The sequence below is a fragment of the Lactuca virosa genome, chromosome 2 (genome assembly GCF_052849685.1).
Source record: "Lactuca virosa cultivar CGN04683 chromosome 2, Lactuca_virosa_CGN04683_v6, whole genome shotgun sequence".
NCBI classification, from domain to species: domain Eukaryota; kingdom Viridiplantae; phylum Streptophyta; class Magnoliopsida; order Asterales; family Asteraceae; genus Lactuca; species Lactuca virosa.
Window position 1 is genome coordinate 118,513,665 of NC_136427.1, and position 15,016 is coordinate 118,528,680.

At 42.7% G+C, this 15,016-nt stretch overlaps 1 protein-coding gene across 1 annotated transcript; it reads left to right on the plus strand.

Moving 5' to 3' along the window:
* The first annotated feature begins 8,982 nt into the window (after positions 1 to 8,982).
* LOC145157696 (uncharacterized) lies at positions 8,983 to 9,939 on the plus strand. The gene has a single exon (XM_079076700.1). The coding sequence runs from the start codon at positions 8,983 to 8,985 to the stop codon at positions 9,937 to 9,939; it is 957 nt and encodes a 318-aa protein (XP_078932826.1).
* Positions 9,940 to 15,016: the final 5,077 nt, after the last annotated feature.

The window sequence follows — 15,016 nt, forward strand, 5'->3', positions numbered from 1 at the left end:
ATTTGTTTCATGCTTGCTTCGGACCGTGCCAGCATTGGATAGCTTTGTGACTATTATATTGAATCTCTTAAAGGAATCTTCCAAACTTTCACCCGCATGAGCTTTAAAGTTATTAAACTCATTGAGTGCAGTAGTAAGCTTATTATCTTGAGCTTGTTCAGTTCCTTCCTACAGATTTTTAAGAACATCCCAGATCTCCTTTGCGGATTTGCAGTTTATGATTATGTCGAAGTTGTCAGGCGCAACTCCACACGAGATCTCATAAAAGGCAATAACGTCATTTTCAATTTTGTCAAGATCGTCTTTGGTGGGACGATTCATCGCTGGTTGACCTCCTCATAGTCTGGCTGTGGCTCCATCGGTTTGTACTGGAGTTAGAACATGAACATGAGGCCCTTCTTCAACAGATCTCCATACGTCTCTTCCGAGTCTCATCAAATATCTTTCCATTCTTTGAGACCAATGATGATATTCATTTGCCACAAGTATTGGTGATCTATTCGAACCACCAACACTGTTTGATACATTAAGAGATAATGCTTGTGCCATATTTCCTTGTTTTGAAAAGTTTTTTTTTGTTTTTTTTTTTAAAAAAAATTAGCTTCAGTGGTATAGAAGGCTTTTTTGAAACACAAAGTTTTGCTTCAATAGGCAACCACTATGGCTCTGATACCAATTGTTGAGAGAAAAACTTGAGACACACTTGAACAAACGTTAGAACAAGTATAGTTGCGGAATAGTTTATCTCAAAGGATCTAAAAGCTCAACAATAATAATAAGTTAGAGTTAGATAATTAGAGAGTTAGTTGCGGAAATTTAAGGAAATATAAATGACAGCAGATATTATATCAAGTATACACATAAGTTGATTCTTAACAAGGAATGCGTTTAGACCAAGTTAGTAAGTGAGATCTAACTTAGTGATTAAGTCAAGAATGACTTGCTCCGTAGGGGGATAATAATCAGTTATATTTTAGTGAACTTTGAGAGTAAGAAGGAGATGAGAATAATAACACAGGATATGAGATTCAAGATGCGAAGTGTTATCTGAGATGTGTTGAATAAGAAAGATTGAGCTCTATATATAGAGACTCAAAAATTACACTTGTTCAACTATCTATGAGTAGCCATGCAAGGCATACTGGACAAAAGAGAGTATTCTAATAAAAGCAGATAAAGAGCTAAACTAGAAAAAACAAGATAGTGAACTGCGGATGATGATGACTTCGGATGGGGGGCTGATTAGGGTTGACTGCGGATCTTGGTATGCTGCGGTAGACTTAGTTCAAGAGGGTCACTTATATGATTCAACATATGTTTTATGCTTATATGTTTGTACCTGTGATTAGGTACGTTTTTAGTGAACTCCTTACCTGCTTTGGTATTATTTGACTCGGGGGCGAGTCGGTCGTTTGTCCTCAGACTTTCAGTAGGGAGTTCAGATTGCCAGTAGGAGAGTTAGAATGTTCGTTGCGAGTTTCCATCGCCAACGAACACGGGGTTTATGCTTCTTCGGTCTATCGGGGTTGCGTATTGGAGATTTTCGGAGTATCTTTTCTGATAGACCTGATTCCGATTCCCATGAGGGATGTATGTGTGATCGTGGGTATGGACTGGCTTAGTCGTTTCGGTGCCATGATCGACTGCGAGGGTCAGCGAGTTGTAGTTCGAACCCCAAGTGGGGAAGAACTGATTGTTTATGGCGAGGGCACCCGATTGGGATCAGGGTTTTGTTCAGCTGTCAGGGATCGGCAGTACATTCAACACGAGTGTACGGGTTATCTAGCGTACGTGGTAGATACGCGGGCCAGAGATCAGGTTTCAGTTTCAGAGGTTCCGGTGGTCAGGGAGTTCGCTGATGTGTTCCCGGAGGAGTTACCCGTAGTACCTTTGGAGAGGCAGGTCGAGTTCAGGATCGACCTAGTGCCAGGTGCGATCCCTATCGCCAAGGTGCCGTATCGGTTGGCACCGCCAGAGATGCAGGAGCTGTTTGGAAAGCAGTTCCCCTTGGGGAGCGCCGATACTCTTCGTCAGGAAGAAGGACGGTTCACACCAGATGTGCATTGATTACCGGGAGTTGAACAAGTTAACGGTGAAAAACCGTTATCCACTCCCGAGGATAGACGATCTTTTCGATCAGTTGCAGGGTGTGTCTTGGTTTTCCAAGATAGACTTGAGATCTGGGTATCATCAGGTCAGGGTCAGAGAGGAGGACGTGGAGAAGACCGCGTTCCGGACTCTTTATGGACATTACGAGTTCGTGGTGATTCCGTTTGGGCTCACCAACGTGCCAACAGTATTCATGGACCTGATGAATCGGGTCTGCAGACCGATCCTCGATCGCTCAGTCATAGTGTTTATTGACGATATCTTGGGGTATTCCAAGACCCGAGAGCAGCATGAGGAGCATCTGCGGGAGTTATTGGGAGTTCTGAGACGAGAACGACTTTATGCCAAGTTCTCGAAATGCGAGTTTTGGTTAGGAGAGGTCCAGTTCCTGGGACACCTCGTTAACCAGGAGGGGATTTTGGTCGATCCGGCCAAAATCGAGGCGGTTATGCAGTGGGAGGTTCTGAAATCTCCCTCGGACATCAGGAGCTTCTTGGGATTAGCAGGGTACTACTGGAGATTCATACAGGATTTCTCCAAGATTTCAGTACCTCTCACTCCTCTGACGAGGAAAGGGGTGGATTTCCGGTGGGGCCCCGAGCAGCAGAGGACGTTTGAGACCCTCAGACAGCGACTATGCGAGGCTCCAGTCTTGACTCTTCCGGAGGGAGTTGAGGATTTTGTGGTGTTCTGTGATGCATCCATCACGGGACTAGGAGCGGTCCTCATGCAGAGGGGACGGGTGATAGCCTATGCATCGCGACAGTTGAAGCCGCATGAGACGAGATACCCTACTCATGATCTGGAGTTGGGAGCGGTGGTATTCGCTCTCAAGATTTGGAGACATTACCTCTATGGGGTCCGCTGTACCATATACACGGATCACAAGAGCCTGAGACACATCATGGATCAGCCGAACCTGAACATGAGGTTGGATGTAGTTAAGGACTAAGATTGAGAGATCCTTTACCACCCTGGTAAAGAGAATGTGGTGGCGGATGCTCTGAGCCGCAAGACAGCTGGGTCTTCCACCCCATCGATGTGTATGAGGATAGCGGTGGATTCTCCGCTTGTAGGCTTGATCAGGGAAGCCCAGGCTGAGGGTATGCGTCAGGAGAACTGGAAACTCGAGAGGATCAGGGGTGAGAACACCCGGTTTGTGCAGGATAGTCGGGGATTATTGACCCGTTGCGGTCGGGTCTGGGTTCCGATGTCTGGTGAGGTCAGACAGACTATATTGGAGGAGGCTCATAAGTATCGCTTCTCTATTCACCCGGGGGCCACCAAGATGTACCGAGACTTGCGATTGAGTTATTGGTGGCCGTGCATGAAGCGAGAAATTGCTTGGTACGTTGAGAGGTGCTTGACCTGCAGGATGGTCAAGGCCGAGCACCAGAGGCCGCATGACAAGCTGCAACCTCTGGAGATTTCCATGTGGAAATGGGAGCAGATCACGATGGACTTCATCACCAAGCTGCCGAGGACGACAAAGGGGTTCGACGTTATCTGGGTCATCGTGGATCGATTGACCAAGAGTGCTCATTTTCTGCCCATTCAGGACAACTCATCGGCCGAGAAGCTGGCCGATGTGTATATACGCGAGATTGTCGCTTGCCATGGGGTTCCGGTCTCTATCATCTCAGACCGTGATGTTCGGTTTACCTCCCGATTTTGGCAGAAGTTCCACGAGGAACTGGGCACACGACTTCATTTCAGTACAGCTTATCATCCGCAGACGGACGACCAGAATGAGCGTACGATACAGACTCTTAAGGATATGTTGAGAGCCTGCATTATTGACTTCGGTGGGAGCTGGGACTCCTACCTACCACTTGTAGAGTTCTCCTACAACAACTTTCACTCCAGCATTGGTGCTCCACCGTATGATCTGTTATATGGGCAGAGGTGCCGCACCCCGATCTGTTGGGGTGAGGTGGGTCACAAGGTGATGGGTCGGACCGAGGTAGTCCTGCAGACTATTGATATGATTCAGCAGATTAGACAACGGCTGCAGACCGCACAGAGTCGGTAGAAGAGCTACACCGACAAACGCCAATCTAAGTTGGAGTTTTAGGTCGGTGACATGGTAGTCCTGAAGGTCTCACCCTGGAAGGGCGTGATCTGCTTCAGGAAGTAGGGGAAATTGGGTCCCCGCCACATTGGGTCGTTTAGGATCATTGCCAGGGTTGGCAAGGTGGCATATAGACTCGAGTTACCAGAGGAGCTTAGTCAGATCCACAATACCTTCCATGTTTTACAATTGCGGAAGTGTGTTATGGATGAGGAGGCGGTGGTGTCATTAGGCGATATTCAGGTCGATGAGCGCCTGAATTATGTCGAGAGGCCGGTAGCAGTTCTGGAAAGGAAAGTGAAGGTTCTACGGAACAAGAAAGTACCTTTGGTAAAGGTACAATGGGAGCACCGGAGGGGATCCGAGTAGACTTGGGAGCTGGATGCTGAGATGCGGGAGCATTATCTGGAGTTGTTCACCGCAGCAGACTTCGAGGACGAAGTCTAATTCAAGTGGGGGAGAATTGTAACTCCCCGACTCTCAGGTATTAATTTTATGGCTTTAATTTTCATAAATTGCAAGGTCTACCCGACGAGTTGGATTCCCTGACTCGTCGAGTAGGATCGGGTTTGGCCACGTGTTAAGTGACCGACTTGCCGAGTCCAAGATAGGACTCGACGAGTAGGATCTGGGGGATGAAACCCTAATTTCCAGGGTTTTGCACCCTATTTAAAGGATCATTAGCCTCCTTTAGCCCCTTACAGCCTCTTGAGAGTCCAGCAAACCCTCATCCGTGTGTGTGCTCCATTCTTGTGTATTTTAAGCTTTGGAAGTTGGATCTTAGTGAGAAAAGCTTGGAGAAACAAGTGGCTAGAAGCAAGGAGCGTGTGGGGATCTGGAATCTACCTCAGTTAGCATCTTCTGAAGGTATCAAGTCGTTACCTTGACCTCATTTCCTTCTAGATCTCATTTGGCTAAGCTTAGGGCTTTTCTAGCATATTAGGAAGCTATTCTTGGGTATGAGCTAAGATCTGAAGTTGCAACTTAAGATCTGAACTCTCTGTGGTCTCTAAGTCCATAAAGCTTCCAGCTTTAGCAAGTATGAACCTCTCCTTAGGTGTAAAACTCCATTACAAGCTTGGTTTTGACATTATAAGTCTTTATAGCCTTGCATGCACGTAAAGTTTGCAACTTTACGTGATAAACATGCCTTGGGAAGCTGGATCTGCAATATGGAACCTTAAAATGACTTAAAAAGCATCTGAATAGATAATGGACTGAAGGGACTCGGCGAGTTGCATAACCAACTCGGCGAGTCCGATGAAGATTGTCGTGCAAGGACTTCTGCATGGACTCGGCGAGTCAGTGGGGTGACTCGGCGAGTCAACTAGGGTTTTCCCGACATTTGGACACGCATGAACTCGACAAGTTGCAGGGAAACTCGACGAGTCAACCAAGGATTTCACAACTTCTCGAGTTCAGGAAGGACTCGACGAGTCGGTGAACTACACTCGACGAGTCGGGTCAACATGGACCGTTGACCTTGACTGTTGACTTTGACTTTGACCAAGGGTTGACCAGTTTGACCTCTGGGGGTATTTTGGTAATTTATGGAAATGGTTTTATGGTAACTATAGGTGGTGGAGTTCGTGTCGGTGATTCGAGAGTTGAGCTTATCGCTTCAGTGCGACATTTGTGAGGTGAGTTACCTCACTATACTAAGGGGTCTAAGGCACCAAGGCCGACCCATTGGATATGATATCCTAGCAGTGGTAGTATGTTGAGTATGAGTTAGTGTTGCATGCTAGTTGCTATGCCAGCTAGGTAGATCTGTTGGACTACCTGTAGTATTATGTGATCATTTGTATGTGTATTAGTTGTGTTATATGTCGATATATTATGTGGGATGGGTTGAGGTGATACTGCTTCGTGCGGTAACCAACAAACCCGGGAGCATTCCAGATACGAGCTGAGGGCCAGGTGGGGCATGCCAGACTCGTACTGTGGGCTCGGGAGCATTCCAGATACGAGCTGAGGGAGACTCGTACTGTGGGCTCGGTGGCAATCCAGATGTGAGCTGTGGGCCCGGAAGGCAATCCAGACTCACACTGTGGGCCCAGGGGTAATCCAGACTATAAAGTTGTGGACCCAGTACATGCTGTTATTTGTATATGCGTTATGTGCAGTGTATCGGTATTTTGGGGGAACTCACTAAGCCTCGGGCTTACAGTTTCAGGTACATCAGGGGATCACGACAAGGCAAAGGCATGATCGTACAGCTCCTCATATTTATGTTTATGTTTTTGGGATACTCTGATATTATACATTTTGAAAACAAGTTTTCTAATGATTAATGGTTTTGAAATGTTTTAAAAGTTTAAATTTGGCACGATTTTTATGGGTGTTACACTCGGGGTATATTATCTGATGTCATCATTAAGGTGGAAGATTTCTATTACCCAGTTGATTTTCTTATGCTTGACACTGAAAGCACCTATAAAGAAAGTCAACATTCAATTATTTTGGGTCGCCCGTTTTTTGGCAGCAATAAATGCACAAATTAATTGTAGAACGGGTGCCGTGGATACTTCTTTTGGAAATAGAAAACATAGAATTAATGTGTTTAATACACTTCCCAACTCACCATCAGATTATGAATGTTATCAGGTGGATGTGGTTGATGACTTATTGCATCAATTCACTCCCAAAATCTTACACCTGGATCCGTTGGAGCTTTTTCTTTCTAATGACAGGGACGAAGTTTTAGACTTGGATGACGTCAAGATGGTTGAGGAATCATTTGAAAATGTTATTGAGCAAGAGATTCCACCATGGAGTTATCAAGTTGAAAAATTGCCAACAAGTTTTTCGGACCCACTTAAGCCATCTTTGGAGGAGCCACCCACTCTTGGACTTAAAACTCTTCCTTCACATCTTAAATACTCTTTTTTAGGATCTAACGAGAACTTACCAATTATCATATCTTCTGCTTTGACAGGTCCACATAAGGAAGCATTACTGAAGGTGCTTTCCAAATACAAGGGAGCAATTGGATGGACCGTAGCAGACTTGAAGGGAATTAGTCCAGCAACATGTATGCATCCAATCATCACTGAAGCTGGAGCAAACCCATCCCGATATGCACAACAAAGGCTCAATCCAAATCTACGAGATGTTGTTAAAAATGAAGTGTTGAAATGGCTTGATGCAGATATTATCTACCCAATATCTGATCGTGATTGGTTGAGCCCGACACAAACAGTACCAAATAAGTCGGGAATTACAGTGGTAGACACGGAAGATGGAGAGAAGATCTCAACAAGACCGGTCATCGGATGGAGAGTTTGCATCGACTATCGCAAACTCAATGCTACAACATCAAAGGATCATTTCCCTCTCCCTTTTATTGATCAAATAATTGAAAATTTGTCTGGGAAAAAGTTTTATTGCTTTTTGGATGGATACTCGGGTTATAATCAAATTGCCATCCACCCCGAGGATCAATCCAAAACCACATTCACGTGTCCCTATGGCACCTTCGCTTTTCGAAGGATGCCATTCAGCTTGTGTTGTGCCCCCGCCACTTTTCAAAGATGTATGATGGCTATTTTTTCCGCCATGGTGGGGGACTCTTTAGAAATTTTTATGGATGATTTTTCAATTTTTGGATCTTCCTTTGAGACATGCTTAGACCAATTAGAAATAGTTTTGAAACGTTGTATTGAGTCTAATTTGGTTTTTAGTTGGGAGAAGAGTTATTTCATGGTAAAAGAGGGAATTATACTTGGCCATGTTGTCTCCGAGTGTGGTTTTGAAGTCGACCGGGCCAAAGTACAAAATATTTCTACTCTTCCCCCACCAACTTTAGTAAAACGCATCTGTTCTTTTCTTGGACATGCCGGCTTTTATCGAAGATTTATCAAGGATTTTAGTGCAGTCTCAAAACCTCTTTGTAATTTACTTTTAAAAGACGCACCATTTTCCTTTGATAAAGCATGTCTTGAAGCTTTTACCACATTAAAGAATAAACTTGTTGAAGCCCCTATCTTGCAATCACCCGATTGTACTTTACCTTTCGAAATTATGTGTGATGCGAGTGATTATGCGGTAGGGGCAGTTTTGGGACAACGGGTGAATAAAAAACTCGTTGCAATATGTTATGCGGGCAAAAAAATTTCGGATTCTCATTTGAATTACACCACTACCGAAAAAGAGTTGCTTGCGGTCTTGTTTGCACTTGACAAATTTAGATCTTACATATGGTGATCTAAGGTTGTAATTTTTACCGACCATAGTGCTATTCAACACCTCTTGGAAAAGAAGGATGCCAAACCACGTCTTATAAGATGGATCCTTCTTCTTCAAGAGTTTGATCTTGAAATTCGGGACAAAAAGGATTCCGAAAATGTTGTGGCAGATCATTTATCTAGAATAACTAATAATGATAACGCAACGGAAGTTATTCAAGAAAATTTTCCGGATGAACATATTCTTGCTGTCAAAACTATACCATGGTTTGCTAATTTAGTGAATTACTTTGTGACAGGGGAAACTCCATCATATTGGACTGCTCAACAAAGGAGGTTCTTCCATTCTTAAACAAAATACTACATATGGGACGACCCGGATCTTTTCAAAATAGGAGCGGATCAAGTGATTAGGCAATGTGTACCACACACGGAACAAGAAGACATTCTTCGACATTGTCACGCATATGCATGTGGAGGGCATTTTAGTGCGAAAAAGACAGGACACCGAGTTCTATAAAGCGGTTTTTCTGGCCCTCTATTTTTAAAGATGCACATACATTCGTTAAAGCTTGTATTCGTTGCCAACAAGTTGTGGGTATCTCACGACGGGACATGATGCCAATGACCCCAATTTTAGTAGTTGAAATTTTTGATGTATGGGGCATTGATTTCATGGGTCCGTTTCCTACTTCTTTTGGAAATCTATACATTCTTGTAGTAGTTGATTATGTATCAAAATGGGTCGAAGCCGATGCTACACGTACGAATGACCATAGTGTTGTTTGTAAATTTATCGAAAAGAACATAGTTTCTAGACACGGGATCCCTAGAATTATTATTAGTGACGGGGGTTCTCATTTTAAAAGTTTGCATTTTGCAAAGTTACTAAAACACTATGGTGTCACACATAGGATTGCTACTCCATATCACCCACAAACAAGTGGACAAGTAGAAGTGTCAAATAGGGAAATTAAACGCATCTTGGAAAAAACTGTCCGTCCCGACCGAAAAGATTGGTATCTAAGATTAGATGATGCATTATGGGCATATCGAACAGCCTATAAGACGCCCATTGGAATGTCCCCGTACCGGCTTGTTTTTGGAAAGTCATGTCATCTCTCGGTGGAGTTGGAACACCGTGCCATGTGGGCCATTAAAAATGCTAACGTTGAATTGAGTGATGCAGGTACGGAAAGAAAACTTCAACTTATTGAATTGGAAGAGATTCAAAGGGATGCTTACGAAAGCTCAAGGATCTATAAAGAAAAGACGAAGGCATTTCATGACCGGCATATTGTCCGAAAACAATTCGTTGAAGGACAATTGGTGTGGCTATTTAACTCTCGTCTCAAACTCTTCCATGGGAATCTTCGAGGTAAATGGAGTGGACCTTTTGTGGTGACAAATGTGGCGGATCACGTTGCCATTGAAATCAAATACACGAAAGGCGGTGAAATATTCAAGGTAAACAGACAAAGACTCAAACCATACATTCGAATGGTAGATGGAGAAACGACACTCGTTGAGAAAACAACGCTCGAGGTTCAGCAAAATTTAGAAACAATTTAGTCGAGCTAAACCGTCCGGCTGAAGACGTAAAACTTAGCGCTTTTCGGGAGGCAACCCGCGGTTTGGTGTGTTTTTACTTTTATTTTTCGTTTTATGTGTTTTAATTTTTTTGTATCGAGGACGATCCAAGGTTTAAAGTTGGGGAGGGGGTATTTAATTTTTGCTTAAAAGTAGGAAAATTTCTTCAAAAATACCCCAAAAACGTTCCCGAACAGTCAAAAACACGAAAAACAGCAAAATATAAAAAATAGCAGCTTCAGGCGTCCTAGGAGACGTCTTAGATGCCGTCTAAGACGCCGTCGGGCTGCTGTTTCTTTTCCTCCAGCGAAATCCCACGCGAAATTACGAAAATGCCCCTTTTTTACGTGGGACGTCCTAGGACGCGCCTAAGACGCCAACGCATTTTTGGCCGTTTTTGATGCGTTTTAGAGTTGGTTTGCTGCACCTTTTCACTTCTACCTCTTATTTCACTGCCATGGCCAAGAGCACCTTCTAAAAACCAATTTTTCTTGATTTCTTCCTCAAATCTCAACCAAAACTCTTGATTTTTGTTGCATTCTTCAAGAAATCAAGTGAGAAACATCACATTGCAAGATTTTTACACTCACATCACTTCTTTTGGCTGATTTTTAAAATCCTCAAAAACTAGGGCTTTGAATTTTGGACTTATTTTCAGGTTTTTGTTTCAAGTTATTTTTTATTCTTCACTAGAATAACCATCTCAACAAGATGCCAGCAAAGAGATCAAGGGTAGCATCATCAAGCAGTGCAGCTAGGAAAACCGCGAGACAACCAGTCAAACAGCCAGAGCCACATGTACCTGTGGCTTTTAACCCACAATATCACACACTTCATGAGCATCCTGATGACATCCGTCCGACAGTTTACGAGGCTACTCATCTGATTACAGGGTTTATAGTGGAGTACATGGTGGAGCGACCGGGCTTCACTGGGTACAATATTGTGGAGACATTCGATTGCTATCGATGGGGTGGAGCACTAGACTTCGATCCCACACAAGTTTATGTGGATATAGTGCGGGAGTGGATGAGTACACTTCGACGTATCGAGGTGCCTGGCAGGCCGAAGGAGTTGCAGTTGATTGGTACAGTTCCTACTCATGATATAGTGATGACTGTGCAGGGTATTCGGGATATGTTTCATGTGGACACTGGATATCATCTACATGATCTTGAGAACCAGCGGACCGAGTATAGATGTATTGATACGAGAGGGGGTAACCCTGGGATTATCATGGCAGAGGTGTACCGCACAATATTCCGTGAGGGGATGAGAGTATATGACAGGTTTCGCGAATTGGTGCCTTTAGCAAAGGCATTGCATATCATTTTCACGGAAAATGTGAACCCGAGGAATAGCAATCCCAGGGCGGTGAGGACACAAGACTTATATGTGTTATACGGATTGATGACAGGATCCATATTTATCTCTTATGCATATAATGCTATGTGCAACATATGGTCATGTTTTGATATCTAAAACAGAGTCACCACCCCCATGTCGCGCTGATATCGACATATGTGACTAGGGAGCTGGGGAATAGGATCAGGGTCCCACGAGCTACATCATACCAATGTATTCTTCACCCTATTGGCACTTCCTTCAGACACATCTCATTTCATGTTGAAAGTGGGAGACATACTCTGAGGGATTCTGCCACGAATCTGACATACATGGCACCATATGTTGCACCCGAGGAATAGCGATCCCATGGCGGTGAGGACACAGGACTTATATGTGTTATACGGATTGATGACCGGATCCATATTTATCTCTTATGCATATAATGTTATGTGCAACATATGGTCCTGTTTTGATATCCAGAATATAGTCACCACCCCATGTCGCCCTGATATCGACATATGTGACTAGGGAGCTGAGGAATAGGATTAGGGTCCCACGAGCTACATCATACCAGCGTATTCTTCGCCCTATTGCCACTTTCTTCAGACACATCTCATTTCATGTTGAAAATGGGAGACATACTCTGAGGGATTCCGCCACGAATCTGACATACATGGCACCAATCGGAGTGGGGATGAGGATCCATTCGTTGGTGATTTTCAGGGTGATCAGCAGCATCAACAGGGACAGGAAGGAGGTCAAGGATGGAACATGAGGGTAGCATATGAGGACTTTACTGGGAGGAAAAACGCACATAATCAGCAGGTGCAAACTTTCATGGGGAGAAGAAATTTGTGGATGGAGGGTGTTGACACGACACTATCTGATCTTATCAAGCAGATACGACGGCTCGGCATTACAGCTGACAACACTTATAGTGTTGCCACTCGTCAGCTGTACCAGCAGGAGTACTATGCAGATGGCGCCTACAGACAGAGTCGTGTCCAGCCTGATCCGATGGACATTGATCAGCCACAATATCGATATTGAGCTCCAGCTCCGGTTTTTTCTACCGATCCAGGGATCCGAGCAACTATCCACCGCCATCCGAGTATGAGTATTATCAGCCACCACCAGTTACAGAAGACTCTACTCGCTTTGATGATTTAGCTGGCTCGATCTTTGGGTATCCTCCACCATACCCACGATATCCTCCACAGCCGCCCCCACAATGAACTTTAGTGAGATCCTCTTTTGATTTTTATTTTATGGTTCGTTAAAAACTTTTTATTTTTCTTTTGATTTTGATTTTTATGTCTTTTATTTGGGATGAATGTACTGTTATCTTAAACTCTACGTTTAATTATCTTATCCTGAAGTTGGTCACCATAGAATCTGTGATGAATTAGTAGCTTCTCTGTATCTTGAATGTAACTCATCAAGATGGAAAATGATAGGATTTTCGTAAATCGAGTCATGATATCTATTTAATTTTTATTTTGTGGATTGCTCAGCTGGTTTGGAAATATTTATATTTATTTAAAAATTGTTATGTGAAATACTTAAGTGTTTGAAAAATAAAGATTTTTTGCTCGAGCCTACGATCTTTCAATTGAGGACCCAACTGAACAATATGTGTCATTATGCTCTGAGTACTTGGTCTTACTTACTCCTGCACCTTTGGGGTTGGGAGGGGACTATTATTGTTTTCACACAACCAAAAAGCATCAAAGATATTTAAGAACTTCAAAGTATCTATATTCAAGCTCAAGTCAATACAAAGATGATCAAATCCGATGAAGCCATCAAAGAACTTGAAGAATGCACAATCAAGATAAATAAGAAAAGTTCAAATTGAAGACATTGTGTGAAACAATATGTGACCCCTCGATAGCGGGAGTGTATGGGTTGGTCCATTAAGTGCTACCGACCGCGCTAACTATGTTAGTGAACCTTGAAAACGGGACTTTGGCAATGAGTTCAACTGATTACTCATGAGGTTGATTATTGGAAAGGTTTCAAAAAGTGGAGGGTTTCAAACAACAAATTAAAATAAGTATAACATGTATTTTGATGTTTAAAAGTCCGGATAAGCAACTAATAATCCTAAAATCAATATATTGTGCTTAATGAAAGTATTGTGATAAAATGTACGGAATTCATGATTCCATTGAGTTTTTATTAGGATAAGAGAGTGAGCCTATGCTGATTATTTCAGGCCAACCTCGGGACGAGTTTGGAATAAAGCTGGGGAGGTTTGATAAGTCTATTTTATGAATGTACTAAATTGTATTAAATATGTTGAATTGATGTGTAATTGCCCAAGAATGACACTACTTTGATGGAATTTTGAACATTATATGCAGGTCAATATATCGTACTAAAAGTGGGCGGAACCTGCAGGTAAAACGAATTGCTAAAGGAATGAAGAAATGTTGCTGGGAAAGATGACAACTCTTCAATGTTTTGGTCATATCTCGAATTCTGGAGCTCCGATTGACATGAACGAAGATGTTTCAAAAACTAGAGAAGATTTCCTACAACTTTCGTGTTTTGACTTTCTGCTAATTCTGTCGTTTTGACCACCAAAACTTGCATGGAAGATGAAGGATGCCTCCAGGCGTCTAAGACGCCCCCTAGGACGTCCGAGTCAAACAGTCAACGTCTGGGCAAATTTCGGAGTAGGAAAAAAGGAAAGACCCCCGTCGGCGTCTTACAAGGCGTCTACGACGTCTCCTAGGACGTCTTGGCGTTTTAGGGGCGTCCCGTGATGGAACGGTGTGTTTTGGAAAGCATTTGAATCAATGAAGAACGTCCTAGGACGCGTCTAAGACGTCCACTAAGACGTCTAGCGTTTTTGGTCAATTTTTAGTGTATTTCAAGGACGTCAGAAGGCATGCAAAACGTACAAAGAAGGCATTGGTGTTATACACGACGTCTAAGACGTCTCCTAGGACGTCCAACGTCCCACATCGGCTGAATTCACTATTTTCTGCCAGATATTATAAATAGGGACCTAGGCATTCGTTTTTAGGGTTCCACCCTCTGATTTTAAGAGCTTTTCCTGAGTTTTTGAGGCTTCTAAAACCCTTGGAAACATTTGGAAACACAAATCCATTAAATTTCAATCCAGATTCAATGCAATATTCGATTCAATTCATCATCAATTAACATTTGAAGATCATTTAACCGGTGATTCTCATCAATTCTATGAATTTTCAGAAACGATTACTTCTTCCCCAAGGTTTATTTGTTTCGTATTTTGATAATCATTAGGCTACAATTGTGGATGATTTCAAGTTTGTTTATGAATTTTATTATGCATTTTATTTATTTCATTCAAGTTAGTGTTTTTATGAATTCAATGGAATGCGAAATTGTTAGGTTACTTCTGGGGATGTTTATGACTTTTGGATGAACACACTTGATTATTATTTGATTCTAGTTAATTTCAATTGTTATTTTATGCCTCATGTGATGATCTTTGGTAATGATAATTGAAATTGGATTATATGAATCTGTTTGATGTCATAATTAAGATATTCTGTTGTCAATTCATCATTTTTTCCAAGTCCAATTAGTTTAGGAACAAAGACAAGTGATTGAATCAACATATATTAATCCAACTTATGATATTGAATCTTAATGTGGTAATTGGTAGTTGTAAGACATTTTATTGCTAGTTCACTAATTGTTCCTAATCCATTTAGAC

Coding starts and splice junctions, on each gene's coding strand:
- LOC145157696 (XM_079076700.1), top strand. CDS start 8,983: ATGATGCCAATGACCCCAATTTTAGTAGTTGAAATTTTTGATGTATGG.